We start from the raw sequence: 22,689 nt of genomic DNA, 5'->3' as shown, positions 1-22,689 counted from the left end.
ACGTTTGAAACTTAAAATATGGTGAAGTGCAGAGGGGAGATTTCAGTACGCACTAACTGGCTGCATGTTACATAACAGAGAAATGAAGCTATCAGGAAATTAAACATTTAATCTGATAAAAGAAACAGGGAAGTAGAGGAACAAATGGAAAGAGCGTATACATTACTAAAAATCTAGCAGCTTACGTAATGGCTTCCAGGGGCAAAAAATGTTTTGTCTGCAGCATTTTACTGCCTTAAGTTAAAAATTTGAAATGCTGTCATAATGTACTCATTAAGGAGTATGTCCTATGGTAAAAGTTCGATACAATAAGATGCATATTATGGTTAGAAACTGTGTTTATCTTGATGCAATGTAGCTGATGGCGTGCAAATAACCGGACTATGTTTGTCAAGTATTTGACACTGACAGCACTTGGCAACTTACAACAAAATTTATATACAATTCCAAACCTTCACGGAAATACTCCTTGCTGACTAACCACAAAATGACAAAAGAAAAAAGTTTATCAGTTATTACATTTTCACTGTCCACGCAGCCATACTTCAGAGCAAGGCATGAAATTTTAATTTATTGCTTCTTCACTACCGACTATTCGCCACACAGTTTTGTAGAGAGTATCTGCACATACTAGTGAGTGCATATGCAAAATTATATTATTATACAGCACATGTTCACGAGATATGACAACATGAAACTTTATATGCATGAAAAATTACCTTCTCTTTAAAGCAGAATCTGGCCTGAGCAGCCAGAGATAGCTGGAGAGTGAGTGAGTGTGTGTGTTTTCTGATGAGTTTAAGAAAACTTACTGGTACAAGTCTTTTCGTTTTGCTTGTCTCCAACTCCACTTGTCATCTTTACAGTGAGTAGTATATTATCAATAGTGTTATCACAAAATGTGGCTTTTCTCTGTTTTGAGATATACTTCTGAACATTTAAATCAATATGCCAATCTTTGCATCACTTTGAAATATTATCAAGATCTGAATGAATATTTGAGCAGCATCTTTCAGACAGTGCATTGCAAACAGGGACTCCAAAAATTTGCATTTTGTGATAAATGTAAATGTAGAGGTGAATTATGCCTCAAAACGCAAAATTATGTACCAGATAATAATTCATAGCAGACTATAACCAGGCGAATTATTTCATCAGAGATAGTTTGGAACAGCTTTATTTTCTGCATATTAATATAGCAAATGTAACCAATTTTTGGTTACTGGTACAGCAAGTCATTTGATGTGACTTACTTAATTCCTTTGGCACCTATGGGGGCATAGTGCATCCAGGAGAACTTGCCACCCATCTCTGCCTTCGGCCATTTCCCTCAATTATGCCCAGCTCTTGCCAACTCTCCTCACTTCCCCTTCCACCATCCTCTTCCATGTACCTCTAGGTCCGCCTCTCTTCCTCGCACCTTGGCGATGCCATTGCAATGTCTTCTTTTAGACTGCTCCATCTGGCTTTCTCAATGTGTGCCCCAGCCATCTCCGCTTTCTCTCATGTATCTGTTCTTCAGTAGGTGCTGGTTTGTTTGTCTTCAGAGATCCTCATTATTTATTTTTTCTGGCCACCAGATATTCATTATGTGCAGGAGGGACCTATTTCTGAAGCTCTGTAACCGTGACGTTACAGAGCTTCATTGAGCAGCTGAAGTTGGAAAGCAGTTTCCAACTTTCATTGGCATACAGAAGGACAGCCTTCACATTTGCATTAAAAATACAAATTTAGTTTTGCAGATGCTGTTTCTGTTTCTCCATATTGGACATGGTTATGCAAAGGCACCATTTGTCTCCTTTATGTGGTTCTTCAATCATCTCTGGCTCCACCGTCTTATATCACCAAGCTACCCTTATAAAAGAATGAATTGACAATCTTGACTTGGTGCTGCCCTACAAGCAGTGTGCCACATTCCAAGAATTTATCCTCATTTCCTTTGTTTTACCTACATTTATCTTGAGCCCAGCACTCTGCTTCTTCTTCAAGTGTGTTTAATTTAGCTTCCATATCTGTCAGCCTCTGAGCTAGTAAACCTACATCATCTGCGAAATCCAAATCCTTCACATGTTCACGGATCCCCCACTGGATTCCTCGTCTACTGCTGGCTATGACTCTCCTCATAACCGAGTCAAGAGCGTTGGTGACAAAATACAAACCTGCTGGAGCACATATTAATAGCATTCATACAGATCTTTGGTGATGTTTAAAATCTTCTGTGGTAAACCATACTTCTGCAACATGTGCCAAGGTGCTTTATGTTCCATATCATTTTGGCAATGCCCAATTTGGAAAGATAATGTGCGTAAGAAGGGGTCTGCAAAATAAAAAGTGTACAAATGACGTATCAGTGCACTCGAGGCTCTGAGCGGTTGAATGATCTGTATAAAATACATACTAAGTTGTCAAACATACTATTTAATCAAGTGATCTGGCATCTTAGAAGAAAGAAATGCATATGTCTGTCTACTAGATAAAGTTCAAAAATTGGTATAACATGGCCACTTTTAACATTGCGGTTGTAGGGAGCAGGTGTTTTGAAGTGTGGCTGTATCAGATATCAATAGAGGTTGAGTCTGAACTATCTCATGTACAAAACACCCAATCTCAGCAAGTAACAGCACGGTAGATACTACCGAATGTTTTGTGTTCTGGATTACTAGTTGTTTTCTTTTCTCATCAGGATTCTGATTACAGCCCTCACATACCAGGGGTATCGGTGATCTCAGCAGGCATGTGTCAATGCTGCTTTCGTAGAAATGCAGAACACGGGTGCAGGCTGGCTGCGACCACTCCTCTCCTCTCTGGTTGTCATAATTATACGAGGGAGGACTCTAAAGTTTCTACTCTGGTATTGCAGCTGCAATGTTGAAATTGCTTGACGATACAGCTTGAAGTTCGTACAATAGGTGGTATTTTCTTGACTCTCGCAAGAGAAGTCTGAACTAAGAAACAAACATGGCACGCACATTACTATTGTCAACTTGTAAAGGGCAGCAAAGTGTAGATTGCTATTTTTGGGCTAAGGGTATAAACTGAGTGAAATTCACAGGAAATGGGTGGCACGTATGTGGAGAACTGTATATGTCCAGGTGGTGTGTGCATTCTTCCAAGACGGCCATGTGGACCACAGTGATTCGCCATGCTCCAGCCAGCTGGTAACAGCTGCAACCCCACAGAATGCTGGAGCCACTGAAGCAGCAATTTTGAGTGACCAGCGTGTGCAACTGCAAACCTTACCACAGCAGTTCAACATTATCTATGGTGTGATGTACAATAGCATTCGGAACATGTTGAAATTTTGTAAGGTTAGTGTTCGCCGAGTGTCGGAGAACCTGACAGATAGCCACAAGGGACAGCAAGCGATGATACGCTCAGATCACGTAACGTGTTACACTGCAGAAGAGTGTGACTTTCTGAGAGGAATTGGCACTGATTATGAGTTATGCACATACCACCACAGGCCTAAAACTGAGCAGGCCTCTATGGAGTGGAAACATAATTGTTCCCCAGTATAAAATAAATTCAAAGTGATTCAATCTAGTAGGAAAGAGCTTGTGACATTGTTTTGGGGTATGCATGATGTTATGCACGGTGTGTTACTGATGGACTTTACTGAACACAGGACCATTGTGAAATGCTGCAGCCTACATCAAAACTTTTGGTTAAGCTGTGCCATACGCTTTGTGACAAACTGCACAACATTAATGTTGATGGTGTCAAATTTCTATGTGACAATGCTTGGCCCCATGCTGTTGCTCCTTTACATGAGAAAATTGTCAAATTTGGATGGGAGGTACTGCAGCATCCACTGTACAGTCCGGACCTTGCACCATCCGATTCATCTGTTTGACTGTATGAAGAAATTACTGGGCAGCCAATGCTTTGTGACAGTACAAAATTGAAATTGGCAATCCTCAGATGCCTATACTCCTACCAAAGGGATTTCTACTGACCGCGCATATTGAAACTGCTAGAACGACGGGAGAAATGGGATGAGAACATGGGTGACTACGTAAAGTGCAATAGCAAATGAAAAACAAGAGCTTTCCACGTATCTGAACTGCATCAAAATTCTTACCCCAGCTTTCAAATAAAAGTTATGTTCAGTTACTTCTACATTGGCTTGTCGGTTTTATATGTAGCACTGTCAAGTGTGGATCACACGGCTATGAATGCCCAGAAAAAGTAGAAATTAATATTTTGCTGATTGCATAATTATTGAATTGGTTGAAAAAAGAAAAATAATGTCAGGAAACACCTTACATCACAGAAGTACTCTGCTCACTGATGGGAAAATGGTGCTGAACAGAAACTATCTTTTTTGAATACTTAAATAAATGCAAAACAAGAAAACAAGCAAAGAGAATTTTGCAAAAAAATTATGGAGGTTTTCGAAAAAGCAAAGATTCCAGTCACAAAGCTCACCAATTACCAGAAAGTTATTTCATAGAATTAAGGCTTATATTCAGGCATAATGTAACAACTTTTTTAACGTGTACGTATTATCATAAAAAAGTGCAAATTTCATCAAAAATAGACGCTATATTTTGAGGTGCCTAATTTTTTTTAATAGATACCTGCATCACTTGCAAAATATTTGAGGTTACTGAGGCACATCAAAAGTTACTTCGTCCACAGACATCTCTCCATCCAAAACAAACTGCTACATTTCCCCTACCGAGAAACCCTCAACTGAGTCACAAATTTTGTTTGCTGCCCCATTTAAGTGTACTTCAATGCAACAAGATTTGGTATGTTATTTTGTCAAATGCCATCTGGAAGTCAAGAAATACTGCAGCTATGTGATTGCCTCAATCCGAGGCAAGATTCGAACCTACGACCGTAGCGGTCGTGCGGTTCCAGTCTGTAGCGCCTAGAACCGCTCGGCCACCTCGGCCAGCCCACGGCTTTCAGGATGTCACGCGAGAAAAGCACGAGGTAGTACCAAACGAGCGACTTTTTTGGATCCGAGCCGGTTGACATGCCATGTGGCAGTTAAGACAGCTTCTATATTCGCATTAATAAGCAGACATACCGTATTTACTCGAATCTAAGCCACATTCGAATCTAAGCCGCACCTTAAAAATGAGACTCGAAATAAAGGAAAAAAAAATTTCCCGAATCTAAGCCGCACCCGAAATTTGAGACTCGAAATTCAAGGGGAGATAAAAGTTTTAGGCCGCACCTCCAAATCGAAACAATGTTGGTCCATTATAATACGAGACACAATTTAGGTCGAATGAATGACGATACAGCTACAGTAGTTTGGTTCGAGTCGTAAGCTTAGCAGTTAAGCTTTACCAGGTAGCCATTGCTATGCATCAGGCGCTCCGTCCGTTTTTATACGGGTACCCTTCCTTTTTCACGTGCTTCGTCTGGTTTGTATTGATTGCTTATTTTTCTTTGATCTGATAAGTGCCGTTATATGTTTACGTCACTCTAAGCTGAAAATGCATTACTGTACTGTGTCTTGCATTGTTTGTCGCATTCTGATAATGAGTGTTTACGGCCTGTCGCCGCTCGCTGCGTGGCTTGCTCTTGTGCGAGGTTACTTACACTGCTGCTTTATTTGATAATGATCAACAAGAACCAAATAATAGACTGCATATGATGGAAGATGTTCTGAACGAGAGTTTAGCGAACATTTTTCACCATTTGAAAATTTTTGCAGACGCCTCTTTAGTACATTATATTCTGCACAGAAATTAGAATCATCTTAGATTTAAAAATCTAGTCGATTGCCGTGCTTCATTTCTGACTGTATCACTGTTAGGCATAAGAATAATACGAATATGACGAACATGACATGATATGTGTATTCTTCCGCATTTGCTGTTGTCTCGCTGTAGTTTCGTAGTTTATTAGGCAGACAGGATTTAAATGAGACAGCAGCAAACACGAAAGAATACATGGCAAAATGTTTATATTCGTATTATTCTTATTGTGAAGAGAATACTGCATGTGATTCACAATTCATAAAAGTTCCTAGTAGCAACCATCTCTTCTCACAGGTAGGAAAAAATTCAGGACGTAGAGTTTCCCATATTGACAAACATCCCAAACAGTCTTGCCAGTCGGATTTTCGTAGTACATTGAAATGCTGCTAGAAGATGAACAATACGAAATTTCTATTTACTTCGTTGGATAATGTATGAAAGTGCAGTGGTCGAAACTCGGGGCGGAGAAAAAAAGCTCGTTTTCCACCTTTTTTTAAAATTTATTTACTGACGAAGAGGTTTTGGCGCCAGTATTTATCTTTGTGCCTGCGAAACATGCCTGTTGTAGCGCTACATATATTCGATGGCAGAAGTTAGTTGTGGCGGCACCTACCAACATTTTTCAGAACTTCCGTGTACTTTGCACTCAATTCTAAGCCGCAGGTGGTTTTTTGGATTACAAAAACCGAAAAAAAAGTGCGGCTTAGATTCGAGTAAATACGGTAAGCATTTTACTATTGCTACAAAACAAAATTTTAAACACTGTTTCCCCTTGAAATTTAAATTTCGTGGGATATCATTTCATCACCATTCACGAAAGTAATGAGATTGGGGTGAGCAAAGGTTGGGAATTGTACAGGCGCTGATAACTGTGCAGTTGAGCACCCCACAAAGCACACATCATTACCATATAACTCACCTCTGGTAAGGCATTCGGATGGAAGATTGCAAACAAAACCACCTGAAAGGAAGAATTCGTACCAACATATGTACAGAGACTTAAGGATATCCACAAAGTTAATTGTCAGCCAATTAGGACACGTACAATATACTGTAGCTCTTCCGAGGAGCAGCGACGATATCACACGCACAGGTAGTGATACAGAAGTAGAATTGATTAGTCACTTCCTTAGGGGGGAGGAACAGGGGGACGAGCCGTGTGGCAGAGCAGGGAGCACAACTTACAGGAGGATATTACTAACTGTCAATCTTAATTTTCTTCAGACTTATACGATTTAAAGATTATTGCTTGGACACCCGTTCCCTCGAGCAAGACAACGTAGTTTTCAAACAAACTCTACACAATCGTCTTCGCAGATTCGAAGATTTCCAAGAATTTTTAAGTGCAAAATATACTGCCTGACAAAAGACTGCGTATGATGTTACTGTAAATTCTTACACGTATTCACTGTCAGCGGGTATTTAATTAGAGTTCAGCTACCAGTGACAGGAAGAACCGCCACCAGAGTGCACTAGTGCTGTTCGTGTTTAGGGTCGTTACGAGGACCGGTGAGAGAGGTAAGGGCCGTAAACAGTGTCACGTGTCAAGTGATCACTCTAAGGGCACAGAGATGCCGCATACTGAGCTGAGACAGAGTTATCAGCACCTGACAAATTTTGAAAGAGGCCTCTTTGGAGGAGGAGGAGATTAGTGTTTAACATCTCGTTGACAATGAGGCCATTGGAGACAGAGCTCCAGGTAACATTTGGGAAAGATGGGAGAAGGAAAGTGTCTGTGCCCTTTCGAAGGGACCACCCTGCCATTTACCTTGAGAAATTTAGGAAAAACATGGAAAATGTAAATCGGGAAGTCCGGACACAAGTTTGAATGACTGTCCTCCCAAATGAAAGTCCAGTGTGCTAACCACCGTGTTACCCCACTCGGTAAAAGACATCTTTGTGGTTCTTCCACCGGGCAAGGTGAATTGTGCAATATCCATATTTATGGTGAAGGTAGTGATATTTAGTTTGTGGGGCATCAACTGCACGGTTATTAGCACCAGTACCAATTTCCAATCTTTTCACTCTCCAATCCCGCCACTTTTTCTGAACGATTATGAAATGATGAGGACAACACAAACACACAGTCCCCGGGCGGACAAAATCCTCGAGCTGGTCAGGAATCTAACTGCCATCCAGAGGCAGCAATGCTAGACACTAGATCATGAGCTGCAGATCCAGATTTATGGGGCATTCGAATGTGACAGTCGGACTGCACGGGAACACGAATGTAAGCCTTCTCATCGTCAAAGTTTCTGGTCGACCACGTCTGACCACTATAAGGGAAGATCACTTTATTGCCCACCAAGAACACTGTAACTACTCCATCTGTGTACTTGCCGTCTGAAGGAAGGCTGGACTTAACGTCTTGTCGACAATGAGGTCACCAGAGACAGAGAACAAACGCGGATTCTGTCACGGATAGGGAAGGAAATTCGCCGTCCCCTTTCAAAGGGACCATCCCGGCATTTGCCTGGAGCAATCTAGGGAAATCATGAAAAACCTAAATCTGGATGGCTGAACACGGATTTGAACAGTCATCCTCCCAAATGTGAGTCCAGCGCGCTAACCACTGTATCACCTCGCTCGGTACCTGCCACATGAGAATAAGGAGTGTGCTCCCAGCTACATTCTGTGTCATCCCACACCAGTGGTTGGAGACTAGCAGCAGCAGCACTAGGAAATTCTCATCTGCAGTCACAACACAAATGGCTGTGTTCGAAGTGTCACCTTGACCGGGAAGCACCGACTGCCAATAAATGGCATCGTACTGTGTCCGGCGATTGCTTGCGGTCTGGCACTATCACAGATGACCACCGTCGGCGAGTATGGCAGCTATCTGGGGAGAAATCCATTCATACAACATTTTGGAGAGGCACGGCAGTGCGAGTCCTGACACCACTGTGAGGGAGCTGTCAGGTACAACCTCAGGGCACGGCCAGTAGTTATTCAGGAAACTGACAGAACACGTATGTTACAGCCATCCTGCATCCTCATGTGTCACCTCTCGTGCAAAAGTATTGTGGTACCAGTTTTCAAAAGGGCAGAGCTTCTCCACACATGGCAAGTGTTTCTATGAACTACATACTTGATGTCAAGGTATTCCCGTGGCCAGCGAGGTACCCAGGTCTGTCTCTGACAAAACGAGTGTGGGACCGCCTCGTGCTAGTACCCAAGATATTGAGAATCAGTTACAACAGTTGGGGGTCAACTTGCTTACGGAATGATACAATGCCTTTTTAGTATCCTTGCTAACTGCATCAGTGAGTGCACCCGGACCAGAGAAGGTGCAACGTCATACTGATAATTGGACTTATACTGACAAGTTCTTTGTAAATTTGACTCAATTTTGTAATCTCTGAAACAACATTACATACCCTCTCAACCCTTGATACGTATCTCCCTCCCGTATTGGGGGCTTCACTTTTTTCGTCAGGCAGTTTATTTACAATCTATTAAAATAATCATCAGTTGCTGAGTATGTTCTGTAACAGTATTAAACAATGGAAAATCCAGGTTGGAATGTAACAATATTCGGAGAAGAAAAGTTACTACTCACCAAATAGCGCATATGTTGAGTCGCAGATAGGCACAACAAAAAGTTTTTCACACTTATAGCTTTCGGCCAATGGCCTTTGTCAACACACACACACACACACACACACACACACACACACACACACACACACACTGCAGTCTCAGGCAGTGGTTTCAGTTGCCTGAGACTCCAGAGGTGTGTGTGTGTGTTTTTTGTTTTTGTTGCTGTTGTTGTTGACAAAGGCCACTGGCCGAAAGCTTTAAGTGTGAAAATCTTTTTGTTGTACCCATCTACAATTCTCAAACAGTATGGTAATTGTGTTAGTTTGAATGCCACTAGCAGTACAATTTTTTTTAAGATTCAATATTTACTAAGCCTTTTGCTGTCATGGATGTACTCTCTGCACTCCATACTCAGACAGCTTTTGTTACAACTGTACTGCTCGCCAAATGCTGGTGCCTGTGCCAAGAGGCAGTGTTCTGCTCGGAATGAAATACTTATCATCCAATTGTCTGAAAACTATTAAAACAAAAAATTTCATTTTTGCACGTCTTACAGTCCGATGCTTTCACTCGATAAAGGGCTAAGTTTCTTTTCATTATATGCCACAGTTACTGCACTGAAGTAAATTAAGTAAAACATTACACAGAATTTTAAAGATTTTGCAGAGGTAAAAACGCAATGTATAAACGTTGTGTACAATTGATTTTAGCTCGTATATTACCAGTGAATGAAATGACGATAAGATATCAAAATATTATTTAAAACTGAGACCAGAATGCTATCTTATTTCTTTCTTCAGTAATCGGATTTTAAATCCGTAGGAGGTTCACACGCTATTTGCCCACTCGCGTCCTTGTGTGCAATGAATCGTGTGGCTATAACAACCATCATACCTGATAAACAATTAAAGATATCAATACAAGGTATTTTGCAAATGGTAGCATGCAATGACGCAAATATGTCCTATGATAAATAATCTAAACTTTTTTATTCACCGAGATATGGAAGTAACTCGTCCACAATAGTGAGAGATTGACAGCTCAGGACTTGTATGGATGTCCACAACAAGTAAAAAAAACCCAAGCAGTACATGTATACATGCGTGCAGCAACTGGGAAACAGCAAAGCAGGGTGTGTATACAAACCCACAGCAGTAAAAGGGGCTAACAAACAGAATTTAATTACACAGATATGGCAAAAGAAGACACACCATTGTGCCAATCCGCAGCCATTAGTCAGACAGGGGACATATTCTGATAATTGAAATGGTTAAGGTGACTGCTCGTATGCAGCAGGAAATCCGGGTTCAAATACAGGGCCGGCACAAATTTTCATTTGTCTCAGTGCCCCAATACAGCAAAAGTTGGAAACTTTTTCATCCATAAATTTAATTAACACATGCTGAATCACAGTTTTTAATAAAAATAACATTTCAGTATTTTTAATTATTAATCATTTAAAAATAAATCAAACTTTGATACAGATGTGCAAAATGCTTTATTGTTAAATGAAAAATATATTATATACACTGAACAACAACGCTCATTCTCCAGAAAGAAGAAAGTATTTTATTTTCTATTTGACATATTTCATTTTTGCACCAATTTATTGTTGAACTAGCATTTTCAGGCAATTGGTAATTAAAATAAAAAAGTTTTATTTTTATTAAAAAAAATATGATCCAATATCTGTAAATTAAAATCACCACATGTTAAAATATTAAATTTAAATAGGAGTACAGAAAAGAATTTGCTAAGCGAGATATTCAAACCAGCAGCTGTAGACTGCCAAACTTTCACATTCTGCATTCATCAAACGAGCGAGTCTGACAATGTGTCAAAAGTTATGTAATTAACAGTGGTCAGAAATTTGATCTTTAAAGGCAGTTATAAAGAGTGTTTGAGAATTACATCATCCTGCTTAGGAAATTTACATTTGGGTATTCAGCTACCAATTCTCTACTTAGGCCATTTGGGAGGACAATGGTTCAATCCCGCATCCGGCCATCCTGATTTAGGTTTTCCATGATTTCCCTAAATTGCTCCAGGCAAATGCCAGGATGGTTCCTTTGAAAGGGCAGGGCCGACTTCCTTCCCCGTCCTTCCCTAATCCAACGAGACCAATGACCTCGCTGTCTGGTCTCCTTCCCCACACAATTCAACCCCTCTCTACTTATGAAGAAAACTGATGGTTTGTTGTTAGATGGATAAACTCCTCGGCTTATCAGCTGCTTTAAATTAAGTGTGCACCATACCTTGGAAACCAGTTCTCATACTATACGAGAAACACACCATTACACATGGTACAGCTTACCGGATACCATCCACCATGCACTATATGGTGACTTGCGAAGTACCTACGTATATGTGGATGTAGATTATAGTATTGTGTCAATCTACTCACTGTGAACTCAGACTTCAATTTGAACACAACTACAAGTACATTTATACTGCTTATACAATAATGAGAACAATCAATTTTTGACAATATACGAGGGCAGTTCAATAAGTAATGCAACACATTTTTTTTCTCGGCCAATTTTGGTTGAAAAAAACCTGAAATTTCTTGTGGAATATTTTCAAACATTCCCGCTTCGTCTCGTATAGTTTCATTGACTTCCGACAGGTGGCAGTGCTGTACGGAGCTGTTAAAATGGCGTCTGTAACGGATGTGCGTTGCAAACAACGGGCAGTGATCGAGTTTCTTTTGGCGGAAAACCAGGGCATCTCAGATATTCATAGGCGCTTGCAGAATGTCTACGGTGATCTGGCAGTGGACAAAAGCACGGTGAGTCGTTGGGCAAAGCGTGTGTCTTCATCGCCGCAAGGTCAAGCAAGACTGATCTCCCGCGTGCGGGCCGGCCGTGCACAGCTGTGACTCCTGCAATGGCGGAGCGTGCGAACACACTCGTTCGAGATGATCGACGGATCACCATCAAACAACTCAGTGCTCAACTTGACACCTCTGTTGGTAGTGCTGTCACAATTGTTCACCAGTTGGGATATTCAAAGGTTTGTTCCCGCTGGGTCCCTCGTTGTCTAACCGAACACCATAAAGAGCAAAGGAGAACCATCTGTGCGGAATTGCTTGCTCATCATGTGGCTGAGGGTGACAATTTCTTGTCAAAGATTGTTACAGGCGATGAAACATGGGTTCATCACTTCGAACCTGAAACAAAACGGCAATCAATGGAGTGGCGCCACACCCACTCCCCTACCAAGAAAAAGTTTAAAGCCATACCCTCAGCCGGTAAAGTCACGGTTACAGTCTTCTGGGACGCTGAAGGGGTTATTCTGTTCGATGTCCTTCCCCGTGGTCAAACGATCAACTCTGAAGTGTATTGTGCTACTCTTCAGAAATTGAAGAAACGACTTCAGCGTGTTCGTAGGCACAAAAATCTGAACGAACTTCTCCTTCTTCGTGACAACGCAAGACCTCACACAAGTCTTCGCACCCGAGAGGAGCTCACAAAACTTCAGTGGACTGTTCTTCCTCGTGCACCCTACAGCCCCGATCTCGCACCGTCGGACTTCCATATGTTTGGCCCAATGAAGGACGCAATCCGTGGGAGACACTACGCGGATGATGAAGAAGTTATTGATGCAGTACGACATTGGCTCCGACATCGACCAGTGGAATGGTACCGTGCAGGCATACAGGCCCTCATTTCAAGGTGGCGTAAGGCCGTAGCATTGAATGGAGATTACGTTGAAAAATAGTGTCGTGTAGCTAAAAGATTGGGGAATAACCTGGTGTATTTCAATGCTGAATAAAACAACCCCTGTTTCAGAAAAAAAAAAAGTGTTGCATTACTTATTGAACTGCCCTCGTAATATAACTTGATAACCTGGTAAGTCTCCCCAGACATGCTGTTCTGGGTGACTTTCCCAAAATCTACCCTTTTTCCTTGACCCCTCCACTCTTTTTCCTTCATCTTCCGCCTACTGCTGGAAAGAGCTGCCACAGGCTCTGATAGTATGCATAATTATAACCTCCTTTTACGTGTGTGCTGCTGCTGTTGCTTACTGCTTATGACCGACTTGACACCTGTTCAGCAATTTAGTGGCTTACAGTTTCCAGGCTGAAGTGAAACATCCCATTTAGGGGATTTTAATGTTAATGGCCATGTTTTGCACCAGCTCGAGCTTTACTTCAAGCACCGTTAATGGGATTGAATGTTCATTTCTACAATGCCTGCACTGGAACTATTTGCAGATGTGTAGCGGACAGCGTATTGTGCACAAGTAATGGAGCATATCTTGCAAATACTGTCACTGGCCTCATAAAACAGCAAACTGCAGTTTACCTCTGACTTTTTCAACTGCCGCATTTATTGCAGATGAAACTGTGTGGCTTTTTGGTTCCAGGCCATAACTCCCAGTGTGTTCACATGCTTTTCGTGCATTTGCTAAAACTTTGCATAACTTCGTCACTAGTAAAATTCATTATAGATCTAAAACATATTTACACATTAATAACAGTTCAATATTGAAAATATTTTCAGACCAGTGTAAATTAAATGAACTACGGCATTTATTAGTACTAAATGGTTAAAATGTTTCGTAGTGCACAGTCCCAGTTCCAGTTTACTTGTCTAACAGTATCCAGGACCAATAAGAATTTGAAAAGCTGTCATAACCGACTCATAATGGGCGGTACCCTCCATGGTATATGGTTACTGTGAAGAAACTTCTAAAGGAACAAAGATTACAGCATAATAGGTGTAAAACAAAGCATGGGCTATAGACAGAGATGTTGAATGAAATGTGTTAAGCTGTGAAGAGAGTAATGAAGCCTCCACTGACTACTGTAGCAGAATACTATCAGATGATCTTCCACAAAACTCAAAGAAATTCTGATTGGATGTAAAGGCTGTTAGTGGCACCAAAGTTAGTATCTAGTCATTCACGAATGAGCAGGAACTGAAATTGAGGGTAGTAAAGCAAAATCTGAAATACTTCACTCCATTCCAAATGTTCCTTTACAAAGGAAAACCCATGAGAATTGTCCCAATGTAATGCTTGTACCACTAAAAAGATGAATGAAATTAGTATTAGTGTCACTGGTATTGAGAAACTGCTGAAATCGTTACAACTGAACAAAGCTCCAGGCCCTGATGAAATCCCTGTCAGATTCTATATTGAATTTGCAGCTAAGTTAGCCTCCTTCTCACTATAATCTATCGTCAATCCCTGTCACAAAAAAAGCACAAGGTCACACTCGTCTGCAAGAACGGTAGAAGAAATGATTCACAAAATTACTGTCCAATATCCTTGACAGATTTGTTGCAGAATCTTGGAACATATTCTGAGCTCAAGCATAATGAGGTATATTGAGCAAAATGAGATTCTCAATGCCAACCAGCATGGATACTGATCACATGAAACCCAAAATGCACTTTTCTCACATGACATACTGAAAGCTTTGCATCAAGGCAACCTGGCAGATGCTGTATTTCTTGATTTCTGGAAAGCATTTGACTCAGAACCACACTTACGCTTATTGTCGAAAGTATGACCATATGGGGGAATATCAAGCGAAATTTTTCACTGGATTGAGGACTTTTTGATAGGGAGGACAAGCATGTTATCCAGCACATTTTAAATCGAAAAATTGTTCCAGACATACACCTCAACTTAACCAACATACTTGGCAGTAATATATAAGGGGCTAATACTCTCCAGTCAACTCTGTCGAAAGCTAATGCAAATGGCAGTGGAATATTGCACATAACTTCATAAATTTCACTTTTCATACCATCAATCTCTTCGCATGCCACGTGCCTGAAAATTTAGGACTAAGGCCGCGTCCTTCGTGAGTGACAGAAGCGAGCGACAGCTTCAGGTGACAAAACACAAAGCAGGTGTAGTTATGGAAGTGTCCTACATGAGCAACATTTGTGTCGCTGCCAGTCTTCTGCTGCAACTGTGGACGTTTGAATTCAAAAGTTTTTGAATCTTGTCGCTGCAGCTTGCATGACAGCCACATGCCTTCTCAGCAAAGCAGTGGAGCGGACATCGTGGCAGCTATGAAATACTTATCATTCAATTTTAAGAAAAGTATTTGACATCTTTACTCGATAAAGGTCTGAATTTATTTTCATTATTCGTCATAGTCACTGTGATGCACAAAATTGAGTACATGGTGGCACAAAATTTTTAAGAATTTGCAGAGGTAAAAATCACACTGCATAGACTTTCCATATAGTTCAGTTGAGGCCATACATTATTGCGTATGAAATGTAACCAATATATCTAAATTGTAAGTTGAGACCAGAATGATATCTCTCTTCATTCTTGAGATATTGGTTGTTATATGCACTAACGGGCTGCTCATGGCATGTCCAAACCTTTCTTGTGCTTCGGGAATCAAGTGGTCGTAAAAATCATCTTTTCTCATAAACCATTCAAGATATCGAAGAGTAGATTTTTGGAAATGACAGCATGCAGAAAGGATTATTTTATCATATGATTAACACTCCATACATCTTTTTTAACCACATGAGCAGAGCGGAAACAAAACTCCCTATAAATTACACCATGAGGTTTTGTCCAAATTTTCAAAGCCAAACAAAGAGAGAGAAACAATTAAACAAGGTATCAAAGTGACCAGCGTGGGGTCTAGTTTTGCATGAAAATGTTTAACTACTTGAAAATAATCAGGGTAATTAATGAAAACTTAATGAGTTGAGGAAAAATTGAAATATTTCACAAAAAGCTGCTGCCAAGCTATGTAAATGAAATGTCAAAAATTTCATCTGTTCAAGGCCTACCTATTTTGCACATAAAAAGATAGATTGGTGTGGTATTTAAATGTCTAAAAGGCTTCTTTCAAATCAAGTACAAAGTTAGGATTTTTGAGAACAGAAGACGTTATAAAGGCAAACAAGCAGACAGTAGGATCATGCTTTTTGAATGAAACTTGAAAATAAAAAGAATGGAAGAAATCGGTTCTTAATATTTTATGAAATGATTCATGTAAAAAGAAATAAGTATAACAGAGAAACGTTCTACGTGCCTTTGAAGGATGCTTGAAATCAAGAGCAGAAAATGAGGTGAACCAAACTTTTTCTCAATATTTTTTATTTCATACTTCCAGACAAATCATTTCAGAAAACTTTTCACGTTCTTTTCAAAATTTTGCATGCTTTGCTTTTACAGACTATTTGGATTAATTGAAACACTTGGCCTTAACACTGACTGCTGATGAATTACGTTCGCAACATCAAACATCTGTAAAATTTCAGACTTATGACCTAAGATGTTGAGTCCCATAGTGCTCAGAGCCATTTGTAAAATTTCATGGTTCATTGACATTTATTAGGAATTTAATGCATGTGATACACTGGGGTAGGAGTGTATACACTTAGAGATCAAGACCTTTAACATATACTTAGCAGTGCAGTGTAAACAATATACATAAAACTTAGTACACAGAACTGTAACTGCGTCAATTAAAATATAAAAAGTCGCTTAAAATAGAAGAAAGTAACTGGGATCGAACCTAGGACCTTCGGGTAACCCTAATTACTGCCTGTAACACTACTGCTACACCACAGTTCACTGATACTCACTGGTATCAATGTATTTATTTACGTAGTCAGTCATTCTTCTGTCTATATTGGCTGTTAAAAGTTCTTGATCGTGTAAAAAACATTCGTCTTTAATTTATTGATGAGATAGTCAAATGCTCCTCTGATCTTTCACGCATTCACGTGTATTCGAGGAATCTGTCTGGTGATCTTCGTAGTTGCTGATATAAATTATGAAATATAAATTAGCCACATTGTAACGCGAGATGGATGCTCGCATGCAGGACACCCAAGGTTGACGCCCGACGCTGCTGCTTGTCGCTGGAGTGTTGCGTATCCAGAAGTCGCTTGCTTCTGTCACTCAAGTAGGACATGGCCTAAGTAGTTCTTGATCTACATGGGGGCGTTGGAAAATAAGTTTTTTCCCTTGTCGACTGTGGTCAGAGTTGTGTGTGAAAGGAGAGAAAAACAGAATCAGACATTAAAGATAAGACATACCTTTCTTTTTCTACCTAATTTCCAAGTACATTGAGACATTTGTCATACCGCTTTATAAGCTTCAACAAGGAAGCTTCCAGGAAAAAATCAGGGCGTTGCATATGGAAGAAGCACTGAATGCCGGTTCGCTTTAATCATGTCATCCACCTTCCTGACATTTGCACCTGTAGTGGCTGTGCGCGTCTGTCCAGGTCTCGGTTTGTCCTGCACTTGCTGACGTCCACCACTGAATTGCTGGCACAATCTCCACACCATTTGCCTCGACATCACACCTGACCCGTACACCTCAACAAGGCGGTTATGAATTTCTGTGTCTGATACTCCATGTGCCCATTCATAACGGATAACAGATCTCACTTTCACCTTTGACCACGATTCCAAATCGCACCTTCTCTCCATAGCTCCGGGAAAAGACTGAATGGCTGGCCTCCACTTTGTGCAGGCACTGCAACAGCACCATCTGCTTGATCTACCCAGTGGTGTATCAGTGCTTTGCATGTGCGCGTTCACCTGCCACGTCGTCTTTCGCTCATATCACACAACTCAGCCCAGTCAACAGGGCTGTCAATCCTATTTTCCAACTCCCCCCCCCCCCCCACACCACCCCCCTACTACTTGACAATGAAGCCCGTCTGACAATCACGGCAAGTGTTAGCGCTTTCATTGTCAACTATACCTTTAAATTCTTTCCGCACGGTACTGTAAAAGCATTTCATAGCAAATTTGTAGCACTTGTCGCTTATGCAAGTGCATAATATATACTGAGAATTCTCATCTCTCTCATCTGTCATACCCATTTACTTTTACAGGCTTGTGATGATAGATTGCTAGGCTGCCTCTTTTTGTGCCAACACCCACTGAACCTGTGAATGCTCTTCATACAATGAACAAATAGCACTGGGTAAAAAGTGCTGACATCACAATTCTGCAGAACTGAAGAGAGTTGAGCTGGCTGAAAAATGCCACACTGCAATACTAAATTACATGTCGCACTGTACCAAGTATTTCCTGGAAGGAACAAATAAATGTGACATAGGCAGAGCCTCGACCCACCTGTGACCCGTACACACTGCACGCAGGAAGTTTCGTGTGCTGTGGCCAGCCCTGTCGTAGGGTATATAACGGGCACGAACAGTGTCTGATGTCGTGCGACAACTTCACGGACACGAAAATGAGCGTACTCGTGTGACACAGAATTACCAGCTCCCTCAACGAGTTTGAAAGGAACTTCGATGTGGGTATCCATTTGGCCGGCTGGTGAAATCGTGCAATATCCATATTGGTGGCGTATTTGGATGCAACACAGGCCCAATGCTGGACTGCATGTGAACGTGGGGCCATGCATTCATGTCATCAAGGTTCCGATCAACCTCATCTGATCACAAACGGCAACCGGACTGAGGAATTACCAGTCCTACGTGTAGGCTGCTGTTAACACTCCACAAAACACTGTTTTCAGAGTGGTGCCGTGATTGGGAAGCAAGGACTGCTGATTGATGGCACAATATTGTGTCCAGCAATGAATCCACAATTCATTTGTAACACCTTTCCCAAATGAATCAGTGCATAAACCTAGGTTGCAGGAGATGCAGTGTCATACTGATTAGTGGGATTATATTCGGAATGAGAATTTCACTCTGCAGCAGAGTGTGCGCTGATACGAAACTTCCTGGCTGATTAAAACTGTGTGCCAGACAGAGACTCGAACTCGAGACCTTTGCCTTTCGCGGGCAAGTGCTCTACCATCTGAGCTACCCAAGCACAACTCGTGCCCCGTCCTCACAGCTTTAACTCAGCCACTACCTCGAGTCCTGCCTTCCAAACTTCACAAAAGCTCTCCTGCAAACCTTGCAGACTCGCACTTCTGGAAGAAAGGGTATTGCGGAGAGATGGCTTAGCCACAGCCTGGAGGATGTTTCCAGATGAGATTTTCACTTTGTGGCCCAGTGTGTGCTGATATGAAACTTCCTGGCAGATTACTACTGTGTGCCAGACCGAAACTCCAACTTGGGACCTTTGTCTTTCACGAGCAAGTGCTCTATCGTCTGCTATGTTCTTTGTAAATTAGACTTGAATTTGTGATCACTTAAATAAGAACAAATTCCCACTTAACCTGTATAGTTCCATTCCATTTTGTTCTCCCCTTGTGAGTGTTTCATATTTTTTTTTAGGCATTGCATGTAGTAAAGTTGCACAAAAGATGAACATAATCAGTGACCCTTAAGTAGAGCTACGTGAAATATCCACATTCTAAAAATGCGAAATGTTTCAAAAGTGTAAAAAATGGTTATTCCAACAACACCTGGGTATAGAGCACCACGTTTTTGGTCGATTTCAAGGCGTGATAAAATGCAAAATTTTGGCAAAATATAATTAGAATATTTCAGAGAAATTTACTACTTACATGCTAAAAAATCTGAATATACAGTTGCTAGACTTTTACTGTTTTTAATAATCAGCTGTTATACGTGAAAATACCACATAAAGATGACAAAACAGCAACAATTACAATTGTAAACAAACAGATTACTTGTTGTGTAACTACCAATGTGCTAGATATGCTGTTCTGCAAACCTGTCCAACATACACATTTACACTACTGAGTGAACACAGAGTAGGTAAAACGAGATACATCTGTCATATTTTTACTTCACTGAAAATTGACTGCTAAACCAATGATGTTACATTTATACCTGGGTAGAATAATGAATAAACAAAAGAGAGGCAAGAAAACAGCATCAAAATCAAGATACATAGTATGGCTGTTTTTTCTGTCTTCTGCTGTATTCTTTACTCTATTTTTTTGTAATTACTGAAGATTTTCTAAAATATGAGTAAAGCTACAAATTTTTTGTAAATATTTTTGCCAGATATTTATGGTACCACTGGAATTGCATGCTTTTATTTAGCCTTTACGGTGTAATCTTTTTTTAATTTATGAATGTGCGAATACTGAGGAAGAGAAAAATCAAACTTTAAGTTAAGAATTTTGAAATATGTACTATTATGAAGTGGACAGATTACTACTCACCAAGTAGTGGAGATGCTGAGTCACAAATAGGCACAACAAAAACTGTCAAAGAAGTAAGCTATTGGCCAAAAACGCCTTCATCAGAATGAAGCCAAACACACACACACACACACACACACACACACACACACACACACACACACACACACAGTTTCCGGCTGCCGAGATCTGGCCATGGCAGCCACAGACTGTGGTCATGTGCATGAGAGTTGTGTTTGCGTGAGTATCTGTGCATGTGTGTGTGTTGACCAAATCAAAAGAAGGCCTGCACATATCACAGACACAAAAAATACAAATGCTGAATTCAAATTTTAAAATGTTAAATTTCCGAAGTTTGTTGCTATTTTATCAAACATGACATGTAGAGTCTGTGGCTGACTACCAATTGACTTGATTATTGCAGAAAAAATAACAGCAATTAGCCACTTTTTGTAATGTTATTTATATAAATAGCACTGTTAATTTCAAGCTGACAACTTCATCAGATGGCACAATCATGTCAAGATATTTGTTTCCTACTTTACATCAGTGAAAAATAATGTAAAGCACAAAAAAGTATCGTAAGGTGAACAAGCTGTCTGACGATGAACCTGTCAGTTCGAAATTTGTAACTGTGCTCTTTATATAAATAGCATTATAAAAAGGGGCTGACTGCTGTTATCTTCTCACAAGAATCAACCTGTATCTCAAAGTTTATTGCTAATATCAAGTAGCTTTACCCATAAGGTGTACACTTCCCTTGTATGAGAAATTACAGATGAAAATATGGTGTCACAAAGTTCAAGCACATGTTTCTGTCTCGAAGCTCACAGCCCTCAAGTGTTAAAGACAGAGAGAGAGCGCGCGCGCGCACACACACACACACACACACACACACACACACACACACACACACACACACACACACACTCTCTCCCTCTCCCGCCTCACCTGTTTCCGTCCCCGGCCTGCCAGTCGTTGTAGCGGCCGCCGTCCTGCACCCGCCGTCCGCCACTATCCGTGAACCGCCCACTGCCCACCTGTCGGGGTCGGTCACCGCCTCCTCCTCTCCACTGCCGCTCCCGCACCCTGCCGCCACGGCTACCGCCACCGTAAGCTGGCGAACCGTGTGTGTTGTCTGCACCTTCCCCGTTTGTCACCTGTGGTGCAAACGAGTATGTAACCGATCTTAAAAGACACTTCAAAATTAATCACAAAACAAAAATATTTAATTTTTCATTGTCTAAACATGTGCTCCACATTTGTAGTATGTTTGAAGAAATTCATGTTACCACCATAAGCTGCTTTTTGTGAATAATGCTTTATTATAACTAGTTTTGGCAGACAGTACCATTTTCAATAAACTCTTAATGCAACAGTGGCGCATGTCCAAGTCACAAAGTCACATTAAACTGTTGACACACATCAAATTTATTTATTTAATTGTGTCTGAGTTACATTTGTAATTAATTAATAGGTGATATATACTAGGTTACAAATACAACTAAATAATAGTTTCACATTCATATACACACTCATGATCTTCACATATCGTAATTCGTCATTATTGTCTATAGCAAGGCTCATAGCTCTCCCAGAATCGTTGGCCAACCACTGGTCTTAGAAAGAGCATGGGGCGAGCAAGGATGTACAGGTCAACAGGTGTGTCATCGTTTGTTTTCTCCACTTTGGCAGGGCTCTTCTTTGGCATATTCCCAGTTGAACAGGTTACCCTTTCATCTTCCCATTTGACACCTAAGTCTATTTAGGCTCTCCAATCCAATTGTTATCCAGCAGGAAGTTTTTCTTTAATGTTTCAACTTTTCATGGTGCCTTGATCCAATTTCTGTTTCCACATTAATTCTCTGGTTGTAGATCGCCTTTCGTTTAGTGGACATTCAACTTTTATGAAATCTTTCCTAGATTTAAGTCTCTCCACCACCGGGTGGTGAGCATACAGTAGATGTATTCTATCTTCTGCTTTGTTCAGCCACCACCAACTTTTTGTCTGATCTGTGTGTGGGGAGGGGGTGCTATTCCAGAACACATATAAAGGAGATCCTGGTTTGTAGGCTTCAGGCATCCTGTAATTAACTGACATGAGTCATTCGGAGCTGCATCTAACTTCTGACCATCTGTCGATCTTCTCTACATGGGCATGCATATTCCGCTGGAGCAAAGCACAATGCCAGGGATGATGCACATAGAATTTCAGGATTTGCTCCCCAGTGGGAGTTGGTAAGTTTGCAGATTATACTGTTCTGTGCGTTGATTTTCGCTCTAGTTTTTTCTACATGTAAGACAATGTTCAATCTAATGTGACTCCATGATAAAATGGTTTGGGCAGTGTTTAAGTTTAACTGAGTGCCATTCCAATTTTAGCTCCCTG

At 40.8% G+C, this 22,689-nt stretch overlaps 1 protein-coding gene across 1 annotated transcript in view; it reads right to left on the bottom strand.

The window, feature by feature from the left end:
• LOC126108247 (protein shuttle craft) overlaps positions 1–22,689 on the bottom strand; it is a 276,697-nt gene that overhangs the window by 223,445 nt on the left and 30,563 nt on the right. Inside the window, exon 4 of the mRNA XM_049913476.1 lies at positions 21,252–21,460. Within this exon, the coding sequence (XP_049769433.1) occupies positions 21,252–21,460 (209 nt within the window). The remainder of the gene's footprint in view (positions 1–21,251; positions 21,461–22,689) is intronic.

This window comes from Schistocerca cancellata, chromosome 11, assembly GCF_023864275.1.
Source record: "Schistocerca cancellata isolate TAMUIC-IGC-003103 chromosome 11, iqSchCanc2.1, whole genome shotgun sequence".
Lineage (NCBI taxonomy): Eukaryota > Metazoa > Arthropoda > Insecta > Orthoptera > Acrididae > Schistocerca > Schistocerca cancellata.
Note: the sequence above shows the minus strand (reverse complement) of the source record. Positions and strands in the feature narration are given on the sequence as shown.